This window comes from Nerophis lumbriciformis, linkage group LG17 (assembly GCF_033978685.3).
Source record: "Nerophis lumbriciformis linkage group LG17, RoL_Nlum_v2.1, whole genome shotgun sequence".
Classification (NCBI taxonomy): Eukaryota; Metazoa; Chordata; class Actinopteri; order Syngnathiformes; family Syngnathidae; genus Nerophis; species Nerophis lumbriciformis.
In genome coordinates this window covers 31,440,550-31,456,974 of record NC_084564.2, presented here as the reverse complement: position 1 = coordinate 31,456,974, position 16,425 = coordinate 31,440,550, and the positions used below count along the sequence as shown (strand labels likewise).

The 16,425-nt window shown below is 39.4% G+C and overlaps 1 protein-coding gene across 3 annotated transcripts in view; it reads left to right on the top strand.

Annotated features, from left to right (window-relative positions):
* The window catches only part of col26a1 (collagen, type XXVI, alpha 1), a 99,133-nt gene that overhangs the window by 34,553 nt on the left and 48,155 nt on the right, over positions 1–16,425 (top strand). For all 3 annotated transcript variants that reach the window (XM_061973076.2, XM_061973075.2, XM_061973074.2), the window contains 2 exons: positions 13,187–13,248; positions 13,314–13,440. In XM_061973076.2, coding sequence (XP_061829060.1) covers positions 13,187–13,248; positions 13,314–13,440 — 189 coding nt within the window. The remainder of the gene's footprint in view (positions 1–13,186; positions 13,249–13,313; positions 13,441–16,425) is intronic.

Below are 16,425 nucleotides of genomic sequence, written 5' to 3'. Positions count from 1 at the left end.
TAGTTGTGTAATCAAACAATTATCGCTTATAACCTGCTGCACACCTTTGAGTTTGACATTGAGTCCGCGACTTGATTTTAACTCATTTTTAAAAGTCAATCCAATTGTAACAAAAGTAACATAATTTATTGAGAAACACGTTGTTTGACTTTATTACATACAGTACAAAACCACAGTGAAAAATAAATTAACACACTTGTGCAAGATGTCCTGTAAACATAACATGCAGTGCAAAAAGTATTTTTATGCAGTACTTTTAGGGTTATTTAGCGGCGAGAAGGGGAAGGTATGAAAATGTACAAACCCCGTTTCCATATGAGTTGGGAAATTGTGTTAGATGTAAATATAAATTGAATACAATGATTTGCAAATCCTTTTCAACCCATATCCAATTGAATATCTACAAAGACAACATATTTGATGTTCAAACTCATAAACTTTTTTTTTTTTTGCAAATAATTAATTAATTAATCTAATTAATTAATTAGAATTTCATGGCTGCAACACGTGCCAAAGTAGTTGGGAAAGGGCAGGTTCACCACCGTGTTACATGGCCTTTCCTTTTAACAACACTCAGTAAACGTTTGGGAACTGAGGAGACACATTTTTTAAGCTTCTCAGGTGGAATTCTTTCCCATTCTTGCTTGATGTACAGCTTAAGTTGTTCAACAGTCCGGGGGTCTCCGTTGTGGTATTTTAGGCTTCATAATGCGCCACACATTTTCAATGGGAGACAGGTCTGGACTACAGGCAGGCCAGTCTAGTACCCGCACTCTTTTACTATGAAGCCACGTTGATGTAACATGTGGCTTGGCATTGTCTTGCTGAAATAAGCAGGGGCGTCCATGGTAACGTTGCTTGGATGGCAACATATGTTGCTCCAAAACCTGTATGTACCTTTCAGCATTAATGGTGCCTTTACAGATGTGTAAGTTACCCATGTCTTGGGCACTAATACACCCCCATACCATCACAGATGCTGGCTTTTCAACTTTGCGCCTATAACAATCCCGATGGTTCTTTTCCTCTTTGGTCCGGAGGACACGACGTCCACAGTTTCCAAAAACAATTTGAAATGTGGACTCGTCAGACCACAGAAGACTTTTCCACTTTGTATCAGTCCATCTTAGATGAGCTCAGGCCCAGCGAAGCGGACAGCGTTTCTGGGTGTTGTTGATAAACGGTTTTCGCCTTGCATAGGAGAGTTTTAACTTGCACTTACAGATGTAGCGACCAACTGTAGTTACTGACAGTGGGTTTCTGAAGTGTTCCTGAGCCCATGTGGTGATATCCTTTACACACTGATGTTGCTTGTTGATGCAGTATAGCCTGAGAAATCGAAGGTCACGTGCTTAGCTGCTTACGTGCAGTGATTTCTCCAGATTCTCTGTACCCTTTGATGATATTACGGACCGTAGATGGTGAAATCCCTAAATTCCTTGCAATAGCTGGTTGAGAAATGTTTTTCTTAAACTGTTCAACAATTTGCTCACACATTTGTTGACAAAGTGGTGACCCTCGCCCCATCCTTGTTTGTGAATGACTGAGCATTTCATGGAATCTACTTTTATACCCAATCATGGCACCCACCTGTTCCCAATTTGCCTGTTCACCTGTGGGATGTTCCAAATAAGTGTTTGATGAGCATTCCTCAACTTTATCAGTATTTATTGCCACCTTTCACAACTTCTTTGTCACGTGTTGCTGCCATCAAATTCTAAAGTTAATGATTATTTGCACACAAAAAAATGTTTATCAGTTTGAACATCAAATATGTTGTCTTTGTAGCATATTCAACTGAATATGGGTTGAAAATTATTTGCAAATCATTGTATTCCGTTTATATTTACATCTAACACAATTTCCCAACTCATTTGGAAACGGGGTTTGTACACATGAACATTCCTGGTGGAATGATATTAAAATACTTGTCGACGTAATCATTCCGCATCACATTATTGTCAATTGTGTCGACCACTCGTTGCAGCCCTACTGTATTTGTCAGTCATCTTATTGGTTTTAACCAAATTTGGAAGTGTTTCTGCAAAACACCCTTAAGTATTGTAGAGCACATGTCAAGTCAGTCAGTGTAACAACGGTGGGGTGTACTCCTCAGAAATATAAGTGTGGTTAGTGCTCGTGCCTCACAGCCAGATGGTCCTGGGTTCTTTTCCCAGGCTCGGGGTCTTTCTGTGTGGAGCTTGAATGTTCCCCCTGTGACTGAATGGGTTCTCTCCGGGTACTCCGGCTTCGGATCTGAGCTGAGGATGTCCTTGTGGTTTGTGCAGCCTGTTGAGACATTTGTGATTAAGGGCTATATAAGTAAACTTTGATTGATGCCTGCCAACGCCAAAGACATGCACCTGGGGATACGCTGATTGGCAACACTAAATTGGCCTTACACACTAAACAATGTTGAGTTAAAAAACAACCCAATTTTAACCCTTTATCAAATAAGGATGAACCCCTTATTTGAGTTATTTTAACTCAACATTTTGGGTTAATTTTTTCAACCCAACTTTTGCGTTGAATTATTTAACCAAAAAGTTGGGTTATGATAACTTAATGTTGGGTTATTCCCGACCAAACTATTGGGTTCAATTATTTAATCAAAAAGTTGAGTTATCATAACTTAATGTTGGGTTATTCCCAACCAAACTATTGGGTTGAATTATTTAACCAAAAAGTTGAGTTATCATAACTTAATGTTGGGTTATTCCCGACCAAACTATTGGGTTGAATTATTTAACCAAAAAGTTGAGTTATCATAACTTAATGTTGCGTTATTCCCAACCAAACTATTGGGTTTAATTATTTACCCAAAAAGTTGAGTTATGCTAACTCAATGTTGGTTGATTCATAACCCAACTATTGGGTTGAATGTATTCAACACAAAAGCTGAGTTATGCTCACTACAATGTCGGGTTATTCCAAACCCAACTATTGGGTTGCCCAATTTAGCGCTCCTTGACCCAACAGTTGGTTAAAAATTATACATTTTACTGCTGGTTTGTCTTACTCCTTCCCAACTACTGATCACAATTATTTTGATTCAATTAAAATATACTCAAAAGCAAGATATGAGTGACATTTTTTTTTTTACAAGAATTGCTGTGTATGGTCATAGTACCGTAGTTCATGCTCAAATATGTTCATGTACATAAGATGTGTGATTGTGAATAATGTTAATGAGATTAATCCTTAATCAAATTCCATTCAGGAAAAAAGTACCTTTTTAATAAAAAAAAGCCGTTTACCCAAAAATGGTTCATAGTTTTGAAAACCCAGAAATTGAGTTAAAATAATACCCATACAACCCCCAAAATGGATTGCTCTTCATAAAAATAACTCCAAAATTTAACCCAACACTCACAACTCATAAATTGGGTTATCAAAATAACCAAGCATTTTTTAGTGTGTAGAGTGTGAATGTGAGTGTGATGCTTGTCTATCTGTACCCAGCCTTCTGTCCGAGTACAGCTGGGATAGGCTCCAGCCTTCCCGCGACTCAAGAGGGACAAGCGGTAGGAAATGGATAGATGGATAATGTAATTGCACCGGCAACACAGTAAAGGTGCAGGTTTCACCCCCTGTGCAGGATTAAATAATCAAAGACATACAGTCGTGGTAAAGAACATAATGTCATGGCTGTCTTGAGTTTCCAATCAGTTCTACAACTCTTATTTTTTTGTGATAGAGTGATTGGAGCACATACTTGTTGGTCACAAAAAACATTCATGAAGTTTGCTTCTTTTATGAATTTATTATGGGTCTACTGAAAATGTGAGCAAATCTGCTGGGTCAAAAGTATACATACAGCAATGTTAATATTTGCTTACATGTCCCTTGGCAAGTTTCACTGCAATAAGCCGCTTTTGGTAGCCATCCACAAGCTTCTGCTTGAATTTTTGACCACTCCTCTTGACTAAATTGGTGCAGTTCAGCTAAATTTGTTGCTTTTCTGACATGGACTTGTTTCTTCAGCATTGTCCACACGTTTAAGTCAGGACTTTGGGAAGGCCATTCTAAAACCTTCATTCTAGCCTGAATTAGCCATTCCTTTACCACTTTTGACGTGTGTTTGGGGTCATTGTCCTGTTGGAACACCCAACTGCGCCCAAGACCCAACCTCCGGGCTGATGATTTTAGGTTGTCCTGAAGAATTTGGAGGTAATCCTCCTTTTTCATTGTCCCATTTACTCTCTGTAAAGCACCAGTTCCATTGGCAGCAAAACAGGCCCAGAGCATAATACTACCTCCACCATGCTTGACGGTAGGAGTGGTGTTCCTGGGATTAAAGGCCTCACCTTTACGCCTCCAAACATATTGCTGGGTATTGTGGCCAAGCAGCTCCATTTTTTGTTTCATCTGACATCACATGGACAAAGATAAGACCTTCTGGAGGAAAGTTCTGTCGTCAGATGAAACAAAAATTGAGCTGTATGGCCACAATACAGACAGACATGTAGCCTAATATTAACATTGCTGTATGTATACTTTTGACCCAGCAGATTTGCTCACATTTTCAGTAGACCCATAATAAATTCATAAAAGAAGCAAACTTCATGAATGTTTTTTGTGACCAACAAGTATGTGCTCCAATCACTCTATCACAAAAAAATAAGAGTTGTAGAAATGATTGCAAACTCAAGACAGCCATGACATTATATTCTTTAGAAGTGTATATACACTTTTTGATCGCGTCTGTACCTATACCAGATGGGGTGTTCCAACATCATCTTTCACATTTTAATTGACAACTCCTTTATTGTTGCGCTGACACTTGGATGTCTTTCAGTCGCTGCAGAGGCTCAAAGCTGCCAGGCACAACAAACAAGTCCACTTGGGGTCTTCGGTCGACCAGTCTTTCAGTGTTTGGCTTGATGAATCCTTTGGAATGCTTGCCGGTTGATGCTGTTGATTGTTATTTGCGTTTGTGGCCGCGCTCCAAGGAATGCTTCAAGAGGTTGAAATGAAGACTTGAGAAATCACACCCGTGAACATCTAGCACTGTACATTACACCGCCGCGTTGGGTTAAATGTGTCTCTAGACGTCCTACGTCCTATTTCAGTGATGCGGAAACCTCAGTTAGCATCCTGTGTGCAGCGGTTGGACATGGCAATTTTAGGCAGACCGTAGATGCTCGGGTGTTTTTTCTTTTGGGGTGGGGGGGTGTTGCTGTTGCGTTATTTATGAGTGCCAGTTGTTTCAAAATTCCTCTTTTTCCCTGCTATGACCACAATGTGTGTGGGTCCCCTCTGTGGGACTGACAGCTGACATTCCAGGCATTTTGTGAGCCATACACAAGAGAAAGTTTTCTATTTAGAGGAAATGCTAGGTTTTCTGATGATGATTGGATGGATGGATTGTGTGCTCACATATGCAATCAAAGGCAGTAAACAGTGTGAAGCTAGAGTCAGTCCAGCTCTAGGAGTATAACCCCAACCCTTTTATTGCAACAACTCATTTTATTACGATCTACTGCCGACCTGGGCAAATTAAGACCCGTTAAGCTTTTCAATCTGGCCCGCCGGACATTTCAAAATCATTTTTTTAGATCTTTTAGATCTAAAAATCAGCCTCCGGTCTTCAGGCCAGGGTCTTCTAAAGATCCCGAAAACTGGTTTTAAAACCCGTGGAGACCTGGCATTCCAGGCTATAGCTCCCAGACTCTGGAACAACTTGCACCAGTCCCTCCGTGATCTTGACTGTGTTGAAACTTTGAAGAAACACTTGAAAACTTCTCTTTTTAGTAACGTTTAGTTAGTGCACCTTTTAACTATTAATTTTAATCACATTTGTATCCTTTTTATGATGTTGCCCCTGTTGTTTTAAATTGAATTGTGATTTTACTTCACCTATGTTTTGTACAGCGCTTTGTGATTTTAACTGTGAAAAGCGCTTTATGAATAAAATGTACTTACTTATTTACTTATTAAGATGTAAAGTGTAGCTGCCATTATGATGTGCAGTAATGTTTTCTAATGACCGTAAGTCTTCAACTATACTAAATCTTTCAATGCTTGGAATCTGCATGATATGCTAGTTTCTATGGTCATCTAATTAGTTACTATGGTAATCTAATTACAAACACTGTTTCCATATGAGTTGGGAAATTGTGTTAGATGTAAATATAAACGGAATACAATGATTTGCAAATCATTTTCAACCCATATGCAGTTGAATATGCTACAAAGACAACATATTTGATGTTCAAACTGATAAACTTTTTTTTTTGTTGCAAATAATCATTAACTTTAGAATTTGATGCCAGCAGCACGTGACACAGAAGTTGGGAAAGGTGGCAATAAATACTGATAAAGTTGAGGAATGCTAATCAAACACTTATTTGGAACATCCCACAGGTGAACAGGCAAATTGGGAACAGGTGGGTGCCATGATTGGATATAAAAGTAGATTCCATGAAATGCTCAGTCATTCACAAACAAGGATGGGGCGAGGGTCAAGCAACGTTACCATGGACTGATACAAAGTGGAAAAGTGTTCTGTGGTCTGACGAGTCCACATTTCAAATTATTTTTGGAAACTGTGGACGTCGTGTCCTCCGGACCAAAGAGGAAAAGAACTATCCGGATTGTTATAGGCGCAAAGTTGAAAAGCCAGCATCTGTGATGGTATGGGGGTGTATTAGTGCCCAAGACATGGGTAACTTACACATCTGTGAAGGCGCCATTAATGCTGAAAGGTACATACAGGTTTTGGAGCAACATATGTTGCCATCCAAGCAACGTTACCATGGACGCCCCTGCTTATTTCAGCAAGACAATGCCAAGCCACGTGTTACATCAACATGGCTTCATAGTAAAAGAGTGCGGGTACTAGACTGGCCTGCCTGTAGTCTAGACCTGTCTCCCATTGAAAATATGTGGCGCATTATGAAGCCTAAAATACCACAACGGAGACCCCGGACTGTTGAACAACTTAAGCTGTACGTCAAGCAAGAATGGGAAAGAATTCCACCTGAGAAGCTTAAAAAACGTGTCTCCTCAGTTCCCAAACGTTTACTGAGTGTTGTTAAAAGGAAAGGCCATGTAACACAGTGGTGAACATGCCCTTTCCCAACTACTTTGGCACGTGTTGCAGCCATGAAATTCTAAGTTAATTATTATTTGCAAAAAAAAATAAAGTTTATGAGTTTGAACATCAAATATCTTGTCTTTGTAGTGCATTCAATTGAATATGGGTTGAAAAGGATTTGCAAATCATTGTATTCCGTTTATATTTACATCTAACACAATTTCCCAACTCATATGGAAACGTGGTTTGTAATTACTATGGTCATCTAATTAGTTACTATGGTCATCTAATTAGTTACTATGGTAATGTAAGTCACAGCAGTTCAGACAAGGTACCAAGCAGTGTGGGTGGGGAGCGTTTCCACAAAGTGTTTCCAGAGCCTGAAATGTGGGTGTCAGGGACAGACGTGGAAGGAGATTTTTACAACAAAGTTGTAAAGCTTAGTGATATATCACATATATCAGATTGTAGGTGTTTTTTTTTTTTACCCTTCATGTTCATATTTCGCTGTGTTTGTTGCATTTTTGTTGTGTTTCGCTTGATTGTAAAATATGTGGATGGAGAGGGTGTGTGACGTTCATATGTTGTCAATATTCAGTGTTTTATCCTTCATAGTTAATATTGTAAATCCCACACTCTTTATTTTCATGTACATTCTGGGTGTCTCATTCAGTAAAAAAAATTAAAATTCCATTCCGTTTTTTAAGGCGGTCTGTCATAACGTTTTTAGCTTTCAATCAGACATTATTGTGAGATTTTGTATTAGTGTTCCTAAAAATAGGACCCAAGAACACATACTGTACAGTAGATTTTCAAAACGTGTGTGTGTGTGTGTGTGTGTGTGTGTGTGTGTGTGTGTGTGTGTGTGTGTGTGTGTGTGTGTGTGTGTGTGTGTGTGTGTGTGTGTCGTCCCCCAGACACATTTTTTTCTCTAAATTTGACCCTCCGATTCAAAATAATTGCCCAGGCCTGGTCTACTGTACCTGTTCAACTGGCAATAATATAGAGATGGAACTTAAATATATAGTGCTCATACAAACCCCGTTTCCATATGAGTTGTGAAATTGTGTTAGATGTAAATATAAACGGAATACAATGATTTGCAAATCCTTTTCAACCCATATTCAGTTGAATGCACTACAAAGACAAGATATTTGATGTTCAAACTCATAAACTTTATTTTTTTTTTGCAAATAATAATTAACTTAGAATTTCATGGCTGCAACACGTGCCAAAGTAGTTGGGAAAGGGCATGTTCACCACTGTGTTACATGGCCTTTCCTTTTAACAACACTAAACGTTTGGGAACTGAGGAGACACATTTTTTTAAGCTTGTTGCTGGCATCACATTAAAGTTAATGATTATTTGCACACAAAAAATGTTTATCAGTTTGAACATCAAATATGTTGTCTTTGTATCATATTCAACTGAATATGGGTTGAAAAGGATTTGCAAATCATTGTATTCCGTTTATATTTATATCTAACACAATTTCCCAACTCATATGGAAACGGGGTTTGTAGTAGTCAATGCACAGCTTGTATAGCAGTTTACATTTACTGTAAGGTGTACTTGGATTGCCAGCTGTTTAGATAATCATGGCTTTATTTTTAGTTGACAGTAAATCCACACTGTATGTACAGTATATGTGACTTGTTTTTTTTGGGGGGGTGGGTCTTTGATATGGCAGAAACAGACTGTAGATAGAAAGAATAAACATCCTTTCACATACTGTATTCGTAGATGCTTACAGCGAAACAGAATGTGGGAAAAAAAACTAATGTTGGTGCTATTTCCTGCCAAAACCAACAATGCATTATCGGCTGCCTTTTCAATACCTCCATCCTCTGGGTGCACCCTGAGGAAAAGATAAGATATTGAATGAAATCTGTGAAATGAAAAGAATCATTTTTGTCTTCTAACATAATATGTAAGTGGCTGTTTATAGTGGTTGTGTGATTTAATAAATAAATAAAAAATCTACTTATAAAATCATACAAGAAGTATTTTCAGAAAAGTCTACAGAACTACAGAATGTTCCTTGCACAGTATATTTCTGGCTTTTTACAAAACGGCACAACATTATGTTTAAAACGTAACACAGCAAACACTGACAACTAAGCAAAATAAGCAAAATAGTCCATTTTCGTTGATTTTCTTTCATTTCAACGTGCGGTTCTGTGATGAAGCTCTTAACTCAAAACACAAATCCATTAATATCTCCTGTTGAAAGGAATTTAAATTAATTCATGTTTTGGACAGATTTCATGGGGTTCACTGTAGGGTTGTACGGTATACCGGTATTAGTATAGTACCGCGATACTAATGAATCATTTTTGGTACTATAACCCCCCTCCCCTGGTTTTACGCGCAGAGGAGCATGTTCGGCAGCGCACACACACAGAGTACTTACAAGCAGACACATTGTGTCGACAGAAAAGGGAGAATGGGCGCATTTTGGCTTAAAAAGTAAAGATAAAGGTGAAGTTATAACACTGAAACACCCTCAGGAAGAGGTGCTTCGAGACATGGCTAGCTAGCTAGCAGCTAAAGTCCATCCACTGTCGGCAGTGTTTTAGCTACTTCTAAATCACTCACCATGGCGAGAAATAAAGTAAGTTTCTTACAAGTACCATTATCACTGCAGGACGAGGAATAGCTAAACATGCTTCACTACACACCGTAGCTCACCGGCATCAAAATGTAAACAAACGCCATGGGTGGATCTACACCTAACATCCACTGTAATGATATCAAGTACAGGCACGTATCTCGTCGATACTACTATGATTACGTCGATATTTTTTGTCATCTTCTTTCATTTAAAAAAAAAATTATATTATGTTTATAAACTCAGGAAATACGTCCCTGGACACATGAGGACTTTGAATATGACCAATGTATGATCCTGTAACTACTTGGTATCGGATTGATACCCAAATTTGTGGTATCATCCAAAACTAATGTAAAGTATCAAAGAAGAGAAGAATAAGTGATTATTACATTTTAACAGAAGAAGTGTAGATAGAACAAGTTAAAAGAAAAAGTAAGCAGATATTAACAGTAAATGAACAAGTAGATTAATAATTAATTTTCTACCACTTGTCCTTAATAATGTAGACAAAATAATAGGTAGATAAATGACACAATATGTTACTGCATATATCAGCAGACTAATTAGGAGTCTTTGTTTGTTTACTTACTACTAAAAGACAAGTTGTCTGGTATGTTCACTATTTTATTTAAGGACTAAATTGCAATAATAAACATAAGTTTAATGTACCCTAAGATTTGTTGTTAAAATAAAGCCAATAATGCAATTTTTTTGTGGTGCCCTTTATTTAGAAAAGTACCGAAAAGTATCGAAATAATTTTAGTGCCGGTACCTCTACCAAAATATTGTAACACTAGTTCACTGTGACATTTACTATACCAACTAATGGCGGGGATACTTGTAACTCAAATGTTTTCTTGCAACTTAAAGCATAACAATTAGCTGAGAGACAGTCTTTTTCTCAAAACATTCTTAAGTTGAGGTATAACTGTATTTAGGATAAGCAAATTGCTCTAAGAGTTACAGGAAAATTGTTTTTTTACAACCTTTAATTTTGCTTCAATATGTAGTGCCAATGACAATGTTCTAATGATGACCCCACCCAACTGCTCTGTTCTTGTTGGAACATTTCCACACATCTTACGTCCATTGCTAGGAAAATATGCATTATTTGGTCAATCTTTTCTTTAAATATTTCATTTTGTTTGTCTTGTGGCCATGCAAAAATATCAATTTGTGGCTTGGACGCATGTGTTTATGTTACCACACTGAATGGTTTTGGTTTGTGGGGTACACAGGTTGGGTGTGTGGCAGAATGAAAACATGCCAACTCAGCAGACGAGCAGGTGCGCACGCTGGGCTTGACTGTATTGTATCATAACGCACAGGTGTCAAACTCGAAGCCCGGGGGCCAGATCTGGCCCGCCACGTCATTTTATCTGGCCCGCAAACACCTGAAAATGATATGTCAATAAGGTACTTCATATTTTCTCACTAAATGTAATTGATTGTTTTCATTTTGACAGAAAAAATATATGTACTGCTTGAAATGTCATACCTTTTAAACTTTAATAGTATCCAGTATTGCAACAAATATTACAGTATATTATCATACTTTCCAAACATGTTTTTGTCTAAATAAAAATACCTAACTTTACAGCAAACTACCCATCAAATTAATGAAAATGACAATAAATGTTCTTTACAGCATATTACTGTAAATGGAAAAAAAACTACAAACCCTGTTTCCATATGAGTTGGGAAATTGTGCTAGATGTAAATATAAACGGAATACAATGATTTGCAAATCCTTTTCAACCCATATTCAATTGAATGCACTACAAAGACAAGATATTTGATGTTCAAACTCATAAACTTTATTTTTTTTTGCAAATTATAATTAACTTAGAATTTCATGGCTGCAACACGTGCCAAAGTAGTTGGGAAAGGGCATGTTCACCACTGTGTTACATGGCCTTTCCTTTTAACAACACCCACTAAATGTTTGGGAACTGAGGAGACACATTTTTTAAGCTTCTCAGGTGGAATTCTTACCCATTCTTGCTTGATGTACAGCTTAAGTTGTTCAACAGTCCGGGGGTCTCAGTTGTGGTATTTTAGGCTTCATAATGCACCACACATTTTCAATGGGGGACAGGTCTGTACTACAGGCAGGCCAGTCTAGTACCCGCACTCTTTTACTATGAAGCCACGTTGATGTAACACGTGGCTTGGCATTGTCTTGCTGAAATAAGCAGGGGCGTCCATGGTAACGTTGCTTGGATGGCAACATATGTTGGCCCAAAACCTGCATTTACCTTTCAGCATTAATGGCGCCTTCACAGATGTGTAAGTTACCCATGTCTTGGGCACTAATACACCCCCATACCATCACAGATTCCGGCTTTTCAACTTTACGCCTATAACAATCCTGATGGTTCTTTTCCTCTTTGGTCCGGAGGACACGACGTCCACAGTTTCCAAAAACAATTTGAAATGTGGACTCGTCAGACCACAGAACACTTTTCCACTTTGTATCAGTCCATCTTAGATGAGCTCAGGCCCAGCGAAGCCGACAGCGTTTCTGGGTGTTGTTGATAAACGGTTTTCGCCTTGCATAGGAGAGTGTTAACTTGCACTTACAGATTTAGCGACCAACTGTAGTTACTGACAGTGGGTTTCTGAAGTGTTCCTGAGCCCATGTGGTGATATCCTTTACACACTGATGTCGCTTGTTGATGCAGTACAGCCTGAGGGATCGAAGGTCACGGGCTTAGCTGCTTACGTGCAGTGATTTCTCCAGATTCTCTGAACCCTTTGATATTACGGACCGTAGATGGCGAAATCCCTAAATTCCTTGCAATAGCTGCTTGAGAAAAGTTTTTCTTAAACTGTTCAACAATTTGCTCACGCATTTGTTGACAAAGTGGTGACCCTCGCCCCATCCTTGTTTGTGAATGACTGAGCATTTCATGGAATCTACTTTTATACCCAATCATGGCACCCACCTGTTCCCAGTTTGCCTGTTCACCTGTGGGATGTTCCAAATAAATGTTTGATGAGCATTCCTCAACTTTATCAGTATTTATTGCCACCTTTCCCAACTTCTTAGCCACGTGTTGCTGGCATCAAATTCTAAAGTTAATGATTATTTGCAACAAAAAAAAAGATTATCAGTTTGAACATCAAATATGTTGTCTTTGTAGCATATTCAACTGAATATGGGTTGAAAAGGATTTGCAAATCATCGTATTCCGTTTATATTTACATCTAACACAATTTCCCAACTCATATGGAAACAGGGTTTGTACAAGCAGCCCTCTGATGGCAGCCATAAATAACTGCCATGTGGCCCTCAATGAAAACCACTTTGACATCCCTATCATAACGAGAAAAAGAGAGTGGGAGACACTTTTAATGGAATAATATTTATCTTGTGAGCGAGTGACATAATTTTTAGGAGAAATTCCCAATAAATCCTTGGGTCATGGCTGTTTACAGGCACTGTTCTTGTGTGTCCTGGCTGGACCTCCTGATATTGTAACAAAGAAGAAGTTCTTTAATCCAGAAAGTCATCATTGTCTGTCCACAGAGTGCATGAACTGCACCATGCTCACTGACATGAGCCACAGGATGGACGCCATGGAGTCGAAGGTAAAGAGCTTTTATACTTGCAACTCCTGTTTGTACAGCAAACAGATTCTCTTCTTGTGCCACAGGTGAAGCAGCTGGAAGAAAGACCTTCCCCATCACAAGCAGCCAACAATCCACCACAGGGGTCGGCTGATAACGAGGTGGACGCTCCCAAACCCACACCTATCGGACCGCCATCGTACCTGCCGCCAGGTGATCATAATGATCTTTTGAATCATACATTTTAGTCCTTTTTTAGGTGTTAAGCAGACATGTGCACAAACAGATGCAAGCACCCACCATTTTGCCCTGCGTGAGAACTGTCAGGTTTAAGCACCGAACTATCCATTAAACAGAACAAGAAGCAAGGAATCAGGCAGAGACAGAATTCAATTTTGCTCATGAGGAGAACGCATGGATCTGCACACTCAGTTACAGTCTCACCCCACGCTCTGAGGCACAGCCCACGCGCTCCTCTATTTATTCAGTTCAGGAGTTCCCTAGTTACATGGCTGAGGCTGCCTCTAAAGGAGGGTCACACATTATGCAAGCAGCTCAGTAGGCACAATACGTGATTATTCAGAATGGAAATGTGCTGAGGGCCTTGTGATTTCGCCCTGTCTCTGCTTTGTCTGCCTGCTGTCGCCTTATCTTCGTTGAGGTGCTGGTTCGTCCTTGGCTGTTAGCAGGCTGAAAGACGGAAACATCTGCGGCGAGGCAACTCCTCATATTGCAGTGGAAGATAACAAGTTGTGTGCCTTTGCACGAAAAGAAAAAAAGTACAGCTTGAGCACAATAGATAATAACTAGAGCAGTGGTTCTTAACCTTGTTGGAGGTACCGAACCCCACCAGTTTCATATGCGCATTCACCGAACCCTTCTTTATTGAAAAAAAATAAAATCATTGTTTTCAAATTCAAGACAAAGTTATATGTTTTTGGTAGTACTTTACTATGGGGAACATATTCTAAGTAACAAAGACTTAATTTAGAGTTATTTGGTTAGGGTTAGAGGGTTAGGGCCAGGGTTAGAGGGTTAGGGTTATAATAAGGCCATGCCGAATAAAGCATTAATAAGTACTTAATAATGACTAGTTAAGAGCCAATATGTTACTAATTTGCATGTTAATAAGCAACTAATTAATGGTGAATATGTTCCCCATACTAAAGTGTTACCATGTTTTTTTACTGGTGCACAAAATGAACCGTGCTTGAACATCACCCTGTTCAAAGAACAAAACCAACACAGTGCATAAACTCACAACAATTTACACACCTGCAAATCAGTGTGACTTCTGCTGTTGCCGTATCCGTAATACGCCGATAGGGAGAAGTTTTTATTTACACGATGAGTCGGGTGTGTCTTGACCCCCGCCGAACCCCTGAGCCCAACTCACCGAACGAACCCAGGTTAAGAACCACTGAACTAGAGCAATGGCCTTTAAGCATAAGAGTTGTGTGATAACTTATATATAATTATTCTGACAAGAACAGTGCCCTTTTCTTTATTCATTCAAGAAAAAAAATTACTCTCTGTGATCAATTCCCCTTGAACATGTTTTGATACCTGACATGGCATGTACAGTCGTGGTCAAAAGTTTACATACACTTGTAAAGAACATAATGTCATGGCTGTCTTGAGTTTCACTTTCCAATACTTTCTACAACTCTTATTTTTTTGTGATAGAGTGATTGGAGCACATACTTGTTGGTCCCAAAAAACATTCATGAAGTTTGCTTCTTTTATGAATTTATTATGGGTCTACTGAAAATGTGAGCAAATCTGCTGGGTCAAAAGTATACATACAGCAATGTTAATATTTGCTTACATGTCCCTTGGCAAGTTTCACTGCAATAAGGCGCTTTTGGTAGCCATCCACAAGCTTCTGCTTGAATTTTTGACCACAAAATTAGTGCAGTTCAGCTAAATGTGTTGGTTTTTTGACATGGACTTGTTTCTTCGGCATTGTCCACTTTGGAAAGGTCATTCTAAAACCTTCATTCTAGCCTGATTTAGCCATTCCTTTACCACTTTTGAGGTCATTGTCCTGTTGGAACACCCAACTGCGCCCAAGACCCAACCTCCGGGCTGATGATTTTAGCTTGTCCTGAAGAATCTGGAGGTAATCCTCCTTTTTCATTGTCCCATTTAAAGCACCAGTTCCATTGGCAGCAAAACAGGCCCAGAGCATAATACTACCACCACCATGCTTGACTTTAGGTGTGGTGTTCCTGGGATTAAAGGCCTCACCTTTTCTCCTCCAAACATATTGCTGGGTATTGTGGCCAAACAGCTCCATTTTTGTTTCATCTGATCACAGAACTTTCCTCCAGAAGGTCTTATCTTTGTCCATGTGATGTCCAGTGACGTGCGGTGAGGTTGATGGCTGGTGAGCCACTGACTTCATCACAGTCAGATTTACAAACATATTATAAATGATAATAATGATAAATGGGTTGTACTTGTATAGCGCTTTTCTACCTTCAAGGTACTCAAAGCGCTTTGACACTACTTCCACATTTACCCATTCACACACACATTCACACACTGATGGAGGGAGCTGCCATGCAAGGCGCTAACCAGCACCCATCAGGAGCAAGGGTGAAGTGTCTTGCTCAGGACACAACGGACATGACGAGGTTGGTACTAGGTGGGGATTGAACCAGGGACCCTCGGGTCGCGCACGGCCATTCTCCCACTGCGCCACGCCGTCCCATATTAACCCTAAAGACTTTCTTATTCACCATTTGATTGGCAGCAGTTAACGGGTTATGTTCAAAAGCTCATACCAGCATTCTTCCCTGCTTGGCACTCAGCATCAACGGTTGGAATTGGGGGTTAAATCACCAAAAATTATTCCCGGGCGTGGCGCCACTGCTGCCCACTGCTCCCCTCACATCCCAGGGGGTGATTAAGGGATGGGTCAAATGCAGAGGACACATTTCACCACACCTAGTGTGTGTGTGACAATCATTGGTACTTTAACTTAACTTTAACTTTACACATACAAACTGTAGCACACAAAAAAGCACATTTAATTAAAAAAAACGTTATTATGGTCTTACCTTTATGTAATATATTGGGTTAGAGGCAATAACCAGGCGAGGTGATGAAGTACGTCTCTTCACTGTAGACTTCAGAACAGACTCAACACACTTGACGTCAGGTGCGCAACACCACGTAAATCGTTGGCCAACC